Source organism: Calidris pugnax, unplaced genomic scaffold (genome assembly GCF_001431845.1).
Source record: "Calidris pugnax isolate Ruff unplaced genomic scaffold, ASM143184v1 scaffold55, whole genome shotgun sequence".
Lineage (NCBI taxonomy): Eukaryota > Metazoa > Chordata > Aves > Charadriiformes > Scolopacidae > Calidris > Calidris pugnax.
In genome coordinates, this window is record NW_015090832.1 from 4,221,457 (window position 1) to 4,233,486 (window position 12,030).

General features: G+C 50.2%; 1 protein-coding gene across 1 annotated transcript; it reads right to left on the reverse strand.

Moving 5' to 3' along the window:
- Window positions 1–5,393: 5,393 nt before the first annotated feature.
- PXMP4 (peroxisomal membrane protein 4) lies at window positions 5,394–11,718 on the reverse strand. Its single transcript, XM_014941216.1, has 4 exons — window positions 11,552–11,718; window positions 11,136–11,198; window positions 9,715–9,913; window positions 5,394–7,686 (listed from the first exon to the last, which is right to left on the reverse strand). Exons 1-4 carry the CDS (start codon window positions 11,668–11,670, stop codon window positions 7,423–7,425), a joined length of 645 nt encoding a protein of 214 aa, XP_014796702.1. The 5' UTR covers window positions 11,671–11,718; the 3' UTR covers window positions 5,394–7,422.
- Window positions 11,719–12,030: the final 312 nt, after the last annotated feature.

Here is a 12,030-nt window from a genome sequence, read left to right on the forward strand (position 1 = left end):
AAAGCACACTGTCACCCTGCAAACTCAGATTCACACCTCGCAGCAGCAGCCGCCACCTCCACGGGCACTTCTCGGTGGCACTAATTGGAGAAGCACAGGGTATTTTATTTTTTCTTTCAGAAACATCCTCCCCTTCGCTGAAAAGGATCAAAAGCGGCTCAGAAAACCTCAGCTGAACCAAAATGTCATGCAGCCATTTCATTTTTTTCCCCCCCTTTGTTAAATAATGTAATTGTCCCGGAAAGGGTTCCGCGGCGATGCTGGCAGCACCAGCACACAACGGGCCCCCAAAGGCGAGGGAAGCACAGTGGGTACCCCAGGGCAGCAGGGGTAAATAACCCTCAGCTTGCTTTCTTCCTTCATAAAATAAATGATTAATAGCTCAGTCTATCTGCTATTCCAGGCTCGCTGAAAACTTTTGATCCGTTTGATTCATTAACCTTTAAAAGTGCCTCTGAGAGCGGCTTAAAATCTGGAGGAGAAGCATCCTTTTAAAAATGAACACTGCAATTCCATCCTAATTTTTGGCAAACTGAACTAAGCACCCAGGTGATTCTATGATTCTACGACTGCAAGGCACCAAGGAGCAGCCTGTCCTGCAACCGTGTCACCCCAGGAAGGCCCAACAGAACAGATGGACTCTTCTCTTGCTGCAGTGGTCACAATCTCTCACATTTACACTGGGTTGGAACGTGTCCGGTTTGAACGGGGCATGAACCCCCAGCCTAAGCCCAGCTGGACTCGCTTGCTCTCAATATGTGGCCACGCCAAGTGATCCATCAGCTACTGCACAGGAAAGCTCAGGCTTAAAAAACCCACCCAAATCCCCAAAAGCATGGCAGTCATCTTTGCAGGAGGGCTCCTTACCCGAGTCAGCCAGCGTGGCAGCAGATCTGACGTGGTCAAAGTCCCACTGGCTCCTGCCTCCAAACTGGTAACACGAGGGCAACTGATGCCAAAAATGCACTTGGTGCAGGACTTCTCCACATACAGGACTAGTAACATGCAACAACTAAGCATTACTTTATATATCTTAGCTTAATAATGATGACAGTAAAAAAAAAGACCAAAAAAAAGTTTATTATTATTATTATAGAAAGCCCAGTGTTATAATATTCAAAGAGTGATTATACAGAAATAAACTGCAAACAATTTTGGCAGAAAGTCTTACATTGGATTGATGTACGCCATCCACTGCACAAGAACTCAATTCATAGTGGACCAAGCTACTTCAACAACCCACTGCCCCCTCTTTCGCACGGTTTAAAACAAAAAAAACTCCAGGGATTCCTACAAGCATCCTGACCAGCGTGATAGAGTTACCTGAGTTTATGTTCTTCACTTTATTCTACGCTGTCAGGAAATCAGGACCTGGATTACACACCAATTAATGAACACAAAATACGTATCAAAAGCAGAGGTAAAAATACTTGTACTACAGAGCATTTAATTTGTTTTCCCCTTCCTCATCACCAGTCTCTCAAGGGAATGAGAAAAATGAAAATTCTTCGAAGAAAAAAAAAAGTTACCTCCTCCAACAATCTGGTAGGAACACACAGGTTGGAAATTTAAGATTAGCACCCCTAAATTATTAACAGTGGCAGCCAGACATCACGCTGGATTGCGTTACGCCTTATTTTCTCTCCTCCCTTATCTGCTGGATTTCAAAACTGGCATCAGAAAACCGAACATATTCTGCTCAGGTTGGCAGGATCCAGGAAGACAAACACAACCTGGAAACAGCTCATGGCTCGGGGCATTATCCAAAGGTCGTGTTTGTGCTGATGCAGTGAAAATGAGTTTGAGACACACCAGTTTCTCCTGTGTGAGGGTATCTGCACGGGGTTATAGAACCACAGAATGGTTCGGGTTGGAAGGGACCTTAAAGACCATCCAGTTCCAACCCCCTGCCCTGGGAAGGGACACCTCCCACCAGACCAGGTTGCTCCAAGCCCCATCCAGCCTGGGTTCTGGTTACTTCCACCAGCACCGGTCACCCACGATGGCTCCCAAGTGGCTGCAGATCTCAACAGAATCACAGAATCACAGAATCTTCTAGGTTGGAAGGGACCTTAAAGATCATCTTGTCCAACCATCAACCTAACTGACAAATGTGGACTCTCTGCAGTCACTGGGAGTCCCCGTGGACACCTGGTTTTGCTCAGCTGCAGCCAGAGCTCATCCCCAGGCTTCTACCCATCACCTGGCTTGGTTGAAAGCAGAGCTCCAACTACTCCCTCCAGGGCAAGAAAGTCTCACAGCACCAGTAGCAAAGATCTTCTGCAGCCTCTCCCCCCTGACCCAGCTGCCGGGGCAGGGCTGGTTGTTGCCCAGACACAGGGACAAAGCACACTGTCACCCTGCAAACTCAGATTCACACCTCGCAGCAGCAGCCGCCACCTCCACGGGCACTTCTCGGTGGCACTAATTGGAGAAGCACAGGGTATTTTATTTTTTCTTTCAGAAACATCCTCCCCTTCGCTGAAAAGGATCAAAAGCGGCTCAGAAAACCTCAGCTGAACCAAAATGTCATGCAGCCATTTCATTTTTTTCCCCCCCTTTGTTAAATAATGTAATTGTCCCGGAAAGGGTTCCGCGGCGATGCTGGCAGCACCAGCACACAACGGGCCCCCAAAGGCGAGGGAAGCACAGTGGGTACCCCAGGGCAGCAGGGGTAAATAACCCTCAGCTTGCTTTCTTCCTTCATAAAATAAATGATTAATAGCTCAGTCTATCTGCTATTCCAGGCTCGCTGAAAACTTTTGATCCGTTTGATTCATTAACCTTTAAAAGTGCCTCTAAGAGCGGCTTAAAATCTGGAGGAGAAGCATCCTTTTAAAAATGAACACTGCAATTCCATCCTAATTTTTGGCAAACTGAACTAAGCACCCAGGTGCTCTGCTCCGCTATAAAGGCACTTGGCGTCTCACGGTCAGGTGTCAAGGAAGAAATAACAAGGGAAAAAATAAAGTTGATGTAGACAAACCAACCCCCGTCCTTCTTAAAATTCAAACCCCATCAGGGCTCGGGAGAGAAAATGGCATTTCTTTGTGATCCTTAAGCATTTGGCCGATTCGCAGGTGGCTTCCCAACTGTCTCTTTATGTCTTTGGGTTTTAATGCTAATAAAAAAGGAATACAAACAAGGGGACTCAATTCCCCACACAATGCACTGGGGGAGGGCAGGGAGTGTTACTTATGGATCCCAAAAGTCTGACTCAGACAAATTACTTCTAGTTCACTTCCCGACTACACGCCCGCATTGTTCCCGCCCCTCGGTGGCAGAAGGGGTTCATCCCGTTATCTGGTCCCAGGAACGGGGACGTGGGGCTAATGCCAGTTAAAGAACTGTCCCAATTACTTCCCTGGGGGGAAAGAAGTGACTTTGCAGCTTAACACCCTGCCCCGAGGCGGCAGGAAAACCAACCGTCGGGCAAAGGCCCCCCCGGCTGAGGATCCCGCTCCGGGATGAGCTGCCTCTTCCAGGGAGGGCAGCTGGTTCCCGGAGCAGAAGTACAGATGGTGGGAGGCTCAGGCACAATTTCCTTTGAAAGGGAGGTCGCTGATGGATTCCCAAGAGGAAAAAAAAAAAAAAAAAGACATTTGGAACCAGGGATGAGCGATGGCCACTGCTGCCAAGGTGTTAGAATCATAGACTGGTTTGGGTTGGAAGGGACCTTAAAGATCATCGAGTTCCACCCCCCCTGCCCTGGGCAGGGACACCTCCCACCATACCAGGTTGCTCCAAGCCCCCTCCAACCTGGCCTTGAACCCCTCCAGGGATGGGGCAGCCACAGCTTCTCTGGGCAACCTGTTCCAATGTCTCACCACCCTCACACCAAAGAATTTCTTTCGGGGATCTAATCTCCATCTTCCCTCTTCCAATTTAAAACCGTTCCCCCTTGTCCTGTCACTGCACTTCCCAACAACAACTCCCCCCCCAGCTCTTCTGTAGCTCCCTTCAGACATTGGAAGGCTGCTATGATATCTCCCTGGAGCTTCTCTTCTCCAGGCTGAACAACCCCAGCTCTCTCAACCTGTCTCCATAGGAGAGGTGCTCCAGCCCTCTGAGCATTTCGTGGCCCTTCCAACAGGTCCATGTCCTTCTTGTGTTGAGGACTCCAAAGCTGGACACAGAGCTCCAGGTGGGGTCCCACAAGCACAGAGTAGAGGGGTAGGAACCTGCTATTGGCTTGGATTTGCCATCCAGATAGGATAGAGATCCCATACAAAGGACAGGACAGGTCACTGGGCCACCACACGGGCAGAGAAAAGCCTCACAAGCAGCCACACGGTTGCAGCAGAACTACCAGCAGAAGACAATGATTTCACCTCTAAGGGAATCACAAGCCTCTCTCAGAGAAATGATCACCAGTTATAAATTAAAAAGGTTAAAAACTTCTTGTAGACACAAGGGCTCACATAACCAGCCTGTACTACTACAGTAATTATACCCAGTCAAGGATTTGTGGAGTCTAATAGTTTTAGAGAGAAATTCTCAAGCTGTCAGATTGTGGAAGGGTTTTCTGAAATCCCATCAAAGCTTGTAGGAATTCAGCAATATTAGCAGAATGCTAAAATTCTTAATTGGAACAATATTGAGGCTTCCGACAGGGTGAGACACTCGCGCTGCTTCAGAGACCCCCCCAGAGGTGCAAATAAAGGCGCGACGTTTAGAAAGAAACCAGACCTCACTATTTTTTCTGTACTTGAATCTTCAAGCTTATCTACACCAAACCAAGATTTACCTACAAACAACAATGGTTCCTAATTTCTCCAGTTCTCCTGAGGTCTCTCTTATTAAATACCGATGGCTGTTCCAATGCAGGTATTCCATACAAACTGTAAGAGCAGCTCTGAGGAGAAAGACCTGGGGGTCCTGGTGGACACCAGGATGCCCATGAGCCAGCAATGGGCCCTTGTGGCCAAGAAGGCCAAGGGCATCCTGGGGGGCATCAAGAAGAGTGTGGCCAGCAGGTGGAGAGAGGTCATCCTGCCCCTCTGTCTGCCCTGGGGAGGCCCCATCTGGAGCACTGGGACCAGTTCTGGGGTCCCCAGTTCCAGAAGGACAGGGAACTGCTGGAGAGGGGACAGCAGAGGGCTACAAAGATGAGGAGGGGCCTGGAGCATCTCTCTTAGATGGAAGGGCTGAGGGACTTGGGTCTTATTAGTCTGGAGAAGAGAAGGCTGAGGGGGGATCTGATCAATGCCTGTCAATACTGAAAGGGTGGGTGTCAGGAGGATGGGGCCAGGCTTTTTTCAGTGGTGCCCAGGGACAGGTCAGGAGGGAACGGGCACAAACTACAACACAGGAAGTTCCACCTAAACATGAGGAGGAACTTCTTTCCTGTGAGGGTGGCAGAGCCCTGGCAGAGGCTGCCCAGGGAGGTGGTGGAGTCTCCTTCTCTGGAGACATTCTGGACACGGTCCTGTGGGACCTGCTCTGGGTGGACCTGCTCTGGCAGGGGGTTGGACTGGATGATCTCCAGAGGTTCCTTCCAACCCCATATCATTCTGTGAAGTTAAAAGCTGAAGGCACCACAGACAGTCATTATGGCAAAGCAGTATCTTGTCTTTGGGGCACCAAAGAGGAGTAGGTCACGTATTTGCATGGGATGAGCCCAAACAAGGTGCTGTCTCTGCACAGTAGGATCTCACAGTCAGTAGACTCAGCACTAGATTCACTTAAGAGCCAGAAGACTCTATTCCTACTTGACCTGAGCCTCCCAGGATGTGATTCAGTCCCAAACATCATGGCACCAGGCAGACTACGGAGAGGAGAACATTGCACTCTTGCTGACACAGAGAGTGAGAAAACAAAGAGCAAAGCAGCACTCAGAATACCAGCAATAGTAATAAAAGAGTTTAGCAAGACAAAGAAAAATTACCTAAGAAGAAACTAAGAGGTTTTTTTTTTCTACTCAGAAGCTACCTCGACTTCAGTGTACTGTTTCGGTCACACCACTGAATATGACAAATTGCTAGAGCCTGGAGTAAAGAGTCTACAAATGACAAAGAACAGCATCAGTGGGGTTATAAAATGACACAGTCAGGTCAGGATGGAGAAGCAGATGGGTACAGGGAGAGTGACCAAAACTGTCCCCACTGAGCCAAAAGGGAATGGTTAACACAAGGAACTTAATGACTCCCTTGGGAATACCACCCCCTAAAACCAGTGTGTCAGGAATTACTTTAATGTACATCACTAAGTGGATGGCACAGTGGTCTATATATAAGAGCTTTGCACTATTAACAGCCTGATTTTATTAATTTTTAAACAGTTTTTCTTCTCTCTCAGCTACCTAGTCGACCTTCTGGCACAGCCCAGTGTGTCCTGCACTATTCCCGGGGCTCAGTAGTGTATTTTTAAGAGGCAAATCCACTCCTATATTCAATTTCGGCCTCAACCTGGCTCAGCAACAAACGAGAGGTGCGTTCCAAGTTTGATTACAGCTAACATATGCCACTGCTGCGGAGGGGAGATTCTGGGCCTAAGAGAAAGCCCATGTGCTTATCTTTCACCAAAATAAAAGTGTTTGGTGAAAGTGTCACTTGTTTCTGCACATCGAGGGCCGGTGTGACACCCGGGGGTGTGCGATGCGCCTCGGCATGTTTTCGCAGGCGTCTACATTGCGTAACCGTTTTTGGTATTTAGTTCAAGCAGCTTTTACAAAGAACTTTACAAATAAGTTTAAAGTAATTACAGGGTATTAATCAGTGCACTCCACAAAGGGACAGATTCAGCTCAAGTGGTGTGAAAGAAACCAAGCAAAAATAGCCCTTCTGAGCCTGATTTAACAGACTAGTACCAGACAATCTTAACAGTTTCATTCTCAAACATCTTATTGCCTCCCTGAGGGAAAACTGCAGAGAAACACTCTGAAGGAGCACACAACTCTCCCTGTCATAGCTTAAACAAGTTTTCCAGTCATAGAAATCAAGAAATCCCGTTCCTGCCCTCAGACCCTGAACAGGTCTCCTGCTCACACCACGGGGAGCACAGAAAACCACTTCTGTCTCCGGAGCATTCGGAGCATTTTTTTCCTGATTAGATACGATCACCATTAGACCATTTACTGTCAGGCTGTCATAACATTTAGTGTCTTCACAAAATAAAAACACATACTTGTAGGGAAAATAAGGCCTCTTTAAAAAAAAAAAAAAAGACTTATTCAACTCAAGATTCCCAAGGCATCTTACTCCCACTGAGGACTGCAGCAAGTTTCTGTGGGGTATTTACTCACTCTAAACAGAGCCAAGAGAAGCCTAATCAGAACGTTTTGGCCACAACACAAAAAGCAACCTTGCCTGATAGTCGTTAATTTAAAAAGAATTCACCAGTCAAGAGCAACAGAATAACCTTTTCCCTTAGTAGCTGCTGGAAGGTGCCGTCCCGTTCAAAGGTGTTTGACAACCGAGCCACCTACTTGCTGTCTGTCCTTTTGTTATAAATGAGAAAGTCAGACACGTCGTGCCATACGTCACTGTCGTCGTACAGGTAGGTCATGGAGGATTGGAGAGAAGGCTGCAGGGTTTGCCGGTGATATTCAAAGAGCCAGAGAACCATCCCCCAAATCAGAGCGGCGACAAGCGGGAAGGGATCCCGTTTCGGCTGCGGGACGTAGCCCTTTTCCACCGCCAGCCGGGACAGGCCAAAGAGCACCCGAGACAGCAGGTACATAATGATCTGCACAGACAAAAAAAAAAAGCCCAAGAACGTTAGGGAAACAGCCTGACCAGATATACAGAATCACAGATCACAGAATCTTCTAGGTTGGAAGGGACCTTAAAGATCATCTTGTCCAACCGTCAACCTCACTGACAAAAATAGACACCCACACAACAAACAAGGAGCATCATCACTAAACCAGACCTCCCAGCACTACATCAACCCGTCTTTTGAACACCTCCAGGGATGGGGCCTCAACCACCTCCCTGGGCAGCCCATTCCAATGGCTGATAACCCTTTCAGTGAAAAAATTTTTCCTAATATCCAGCCTGAACCTCCCCTGGTGCAACTTGAGGCCATTTCCTCTCGTCCTGTCGCCAGCCAAGTCAAGTCATTTAGAAGCGATAAACCAAGCAAAAGGGGTGGGAATAATGTACCCAACTTAACACCAAAGAGGCTGTAAGTTCACGTATCGCGTAGTCTTTACAACTGGAGATGTTTGTGTTTTCCCTCTGTCCTTAAAGGCCCTGCTCCTCTGCTGGTGCTCTCATTTGGTAACCGACAAGTTACCCTTGATGCAAGACATCTTTGCAGTTGCACAACTCTTGCCTTTGCTCAGTGAATGCTACATCAGAGGCTGCTGGTGATGCAAGAGTTGCAGGGCAGCCCTGCAGACACAAACCCGATAGTCTGGACACATCCTACAACCAGACTCTTACAGGGTATTGCATAATAAAACCCTTTTATACATCTCCATCTTTGTGTTTTACTGCTTGATTCATCCAAGACTGTGGGTCAACAACTACCTTTAAAGCAAACATCCCCTGGGTGGCTTTTGTCAGTTTAAGCAGTTTAATTAGGCGTAGCTCAGTAAATGATTGTGCCCTACACTCAAAATGTTCAAGCTAAAGGGTTTAAATCCAGTGAGTGGGAAGACTGGGGGCAATCACAGCCTTGATGATGGAGGGGGGGGCAACCCAACAGCTTTGGATTGCATGGAGAAGCTCAACATAAGCCAGCAGTGTGTGCTGCCAAGCCTGAAAGCCAACCACATCCTGGGCTGCATCAAGAGAAGCGTGGCCAGCAGGGCCAGGGGGGGGTCTGCCCCTCTGCTCCGCTCTCATGAGAACCCAACTAGACCACTGTGTCCAGCTCTGGAGTCCTCAACCCAGTAAGGACACAGACCTGTTGGAACAGGTCCAGCAAAAGTCCTCAACCCAGTAAGGACACGGACCTGTTGGGACAGGTCCAGCAGAGGGCCACAAACAGGAGAACCCAACTAGACCACTGTGTCCAGCTCTAAAGTCCTCAACCCAGTAAGGACACGGACCTGTTGGGACAGGTCCAGCAGAGGGCCACAAAAATGATCAGAGGGCTGGAGCCCCTCTGCTGGGAGGGGGGGCTGAGAGACTTGGGGGGGTTCAGCCTGGAGAAGAGAAGGCTCCTGGGAGACCTTAGAGCCCCTTCCAGTCCCTCAAGGGGCTCCAGGAGAGATGGGGAGGGACTCTGGATCAGGGAGGGGAGCCATAGGACAAAGGGGAAGGGTTTGACACTGAAAGAGGGGAGATTGAGCTGAGATCTGGGGAAGAACTTCTTTGCTGTGAGGGTGGTGAGAGCCTGGCCCAGGTTGCCCAGAGAAGCTGTGGCTGCCCCATCCCTGGAGGGGTTCAAGGGCAGGTTGGAGGGGGCTTGGAGCAACCTGGTGTGGTGGGAGGTGTCCCTGCCCAGGGCAGGGGGTGGCACTGGATGGGCTTTAAGGTCCCTTCCAACCCAAACCATTCTGTGATTCTATGTGCAGCTCTGGAGGGGTATCCGGGCTTTTAGCCCTAAAAATCAGGCACCGCTCACAGAGACACCCAACCACCTCTGGGATTTGAGCACAGGGCACCCAAAACCAGGACTTGTGCAAAGAGAAATATAATAAAAGAGTAATGCTACATGGTAAGAACTGCCAGAAATCTGCCAGGCTATTCCAACCACTTCCTGGCATGTGATCATCCATCGGTTGGGGTTTTTGTCACGGAAACTTTCAACAAATGCATTTACCTGGCTGTTGATGGGGTTGTTCTCACCGAACACCAGCCAACCTCCAATGCAGGCTGCAAAGAAAGAATGAAATGGAATTTTTTTCCCCTGTAGTCGGGACTGCAACGCCATCAGCCCCTTGTAGGTGAACACAAAATAGGCCAAGTTCCGGGAATGAGTGTACGTAGCCTGAGCAATCGATTTCAGTTTCTCTCTTAAACTGAAGAAAAGAAACAGAGAGACAATTAGGAGAGCGAAAAGCCAGGACCACTGCAGTCACTCAGCCTGGACACGACACCCCTCTACCCTGCCCCATCCAGACTGACAGCTCGGGCACCCCACGGAACGTCTGTTGTGCGAGGGAGGACGTATTCCCGAACCTGTGTCTCACTCAGCAGAATCACAGATCTGCTCAGATGAGTCAAACAACTTAGAATCATAGAATCATTGAGGTTGGAAGAGACCCTTGGGATCATCGAGTCCACCCATCTCCCCTACTCTACAAAGTCCTCCCCTACACCATGTCCCTCAGCACTGCATCTAAACAGCCCTTAAACACAGCCAGGGATGGGGACTCCACCCCCTCCCTGGGCAGCCTGTTCCAATGCCCGACCACTCTTTCAGTGAAAAATTCCTTCCTAATGTTCAATCTAAACCTCCCCTGTTGGAGCTTGAAGCCGTTCCCTCTCGTTCTATTGTTAATTACCTGTGAGAAGAGACCAGCACCAACCTCTCTACAGTGTCCTTTCAAGTAGTTGTAGAGGGTGATGAGGTCTCCCCTCAGCCTCCTCTTCCTCACACTAAACAGCCCCAGCTCCTTCAGCCGCTCCTCATATGATTTGCCTTCCAGGCCCGTCACTAGTTTCGTTGCCCTTTTTATTTTATATATACTTTTTTTTATATATACTTTGCCTAAGTGCAAACTTGGCATAAGTGGGGAAAGCCACAACATGCCCTGCTATAGCTTAGCTTCCCATATTCGAACAGAGAGCAGAACGTTGCTGTTTGCCACTGCTAATTTCTCCTCTGCCCAATAGTTCTCATCAGCCCTCGCGCAAGCGGCTGACCCCCAGGAGTATGTATATTTGTATATTTTATGTATGTGACAGAGCCCTGGAACAGCCTGCCCAGGGAGGTCGTGGAGTCCCCTTTTTTGGAGATTTTCAAGACCCGCCTGGATGCTCCTGAGTAACATGCTCTGACAAGCTCTGGGTGGTCCTGCTTCGGCAGGAGAGTTGGACTAGATGATCTCTGTGGTCCCTTCCAACTCTAAAAATTCAGTGAAATTCAGTGTTGTCCTGAGCAGCTACCAGAACAAGGGCTATGACCAAGGCTCAGGTACCTTTCTGCTTTTTAATCCCTCAGGAAACACGAAAAAGATTGAATGCTTGAAGAAAAACATTCCAAGGAGGAACACAAAAGGGCAGAACTGGGGTTCATACCTTCCGCTCTTGAACAAGAAAGTCATCACCAGGGCATGCGGGGCTCGAATTTTTGCTCCATAACTGCAAGAGTGAAGAGACATTTCAGACTTTTTTGCGTGACACTATCAAACGATTGTATTTATAGGCTATTGACAGCCAAGAGATGCTACTTGGTAAAAGTCAGCCCAGCAGAGCCCAGGCCGCAGGCTTCAGAGAACACCCCGGCAATGACCCAGACCAAAAGGGACCCCAAAACCAGTCACCCCCCCTCTTATCGGTGAGGGAGAGGGACACGCCTCTCCCAAACCTCTTCCACAACAGCCCCGGCCTGCCCACGGCCCGCGGGGCGACTGGGCCCCGGAGGAACGGAGACATTCTCCGCCCCCCCCCCCCCCGGACCTGGCGCGTCCCCTTCCCGCTCCCACCGCACTCACACGGCCCCGTTGCGGAAGCCCTTGAGGACGGCGAGGGCGGCGTGGTAGCGGCGCTGCTGGAGGAGGGCGTTGGCGGCGCGGAGCAGGGCGCGGAGCGGCTCCTTCCCGTCAGCGGCCATAGCGCACCGGGACCGGCCTCCGCCGCTGCCCCTGCGCTCGCTTCCGGGGGCGGGGCCCCGCCCGCCGCGCCCATAAGCTATCCCGCCTGCCTATCGGCGCTCTCGGCCAATAGGCGGCACCGCCTTAGCAGCTCATTGGTGGGGAGCGTCCGTCCTGCAGCCAATGGGAGACGAGCTGGGCGTCTCGCCCCTCCTCTCCCGCTGAGGGCGGCGGGGCCGTGGCCGCTCTCGCCGCTGCCGGGCGGCCCGGCGGGGTCATGGTGGCGGGTGGGACAGGGCCCTCCCGCGGCAGTGGCGCGGGGCGGGGCCTCCGCCGGCTCCCGGAGGCGCCGCACCAGGAGCCCGAGGGGGGCAGGTGCG

Excerpts from the sequence above, each read along its gene's own strand:
- PXMP4 (XM_014941216.1), bottom strand. The coding sequence starts at position 11,670 with ATGGCCGCTGACGGGAAGGAGCCGCTCCGCGCCCTGCTCCGCGCCGCC. Across the intron at positions 9,914-11,135 it reads TTCTTGTTCAAGAGCGGAAG|TTTAAGAGAGAAACTGAAAT; the intron begins GTATGAACCCCA and ends TCTTTTCTTCAG. Across the intron at positions 7,687-9,714 it reads ACAACCCCATCAACAGCCAG|ATCATTATGTACCTGCTGTC; the intron begins GTAAATGCATTT and ends TTGTCTGTGCAG.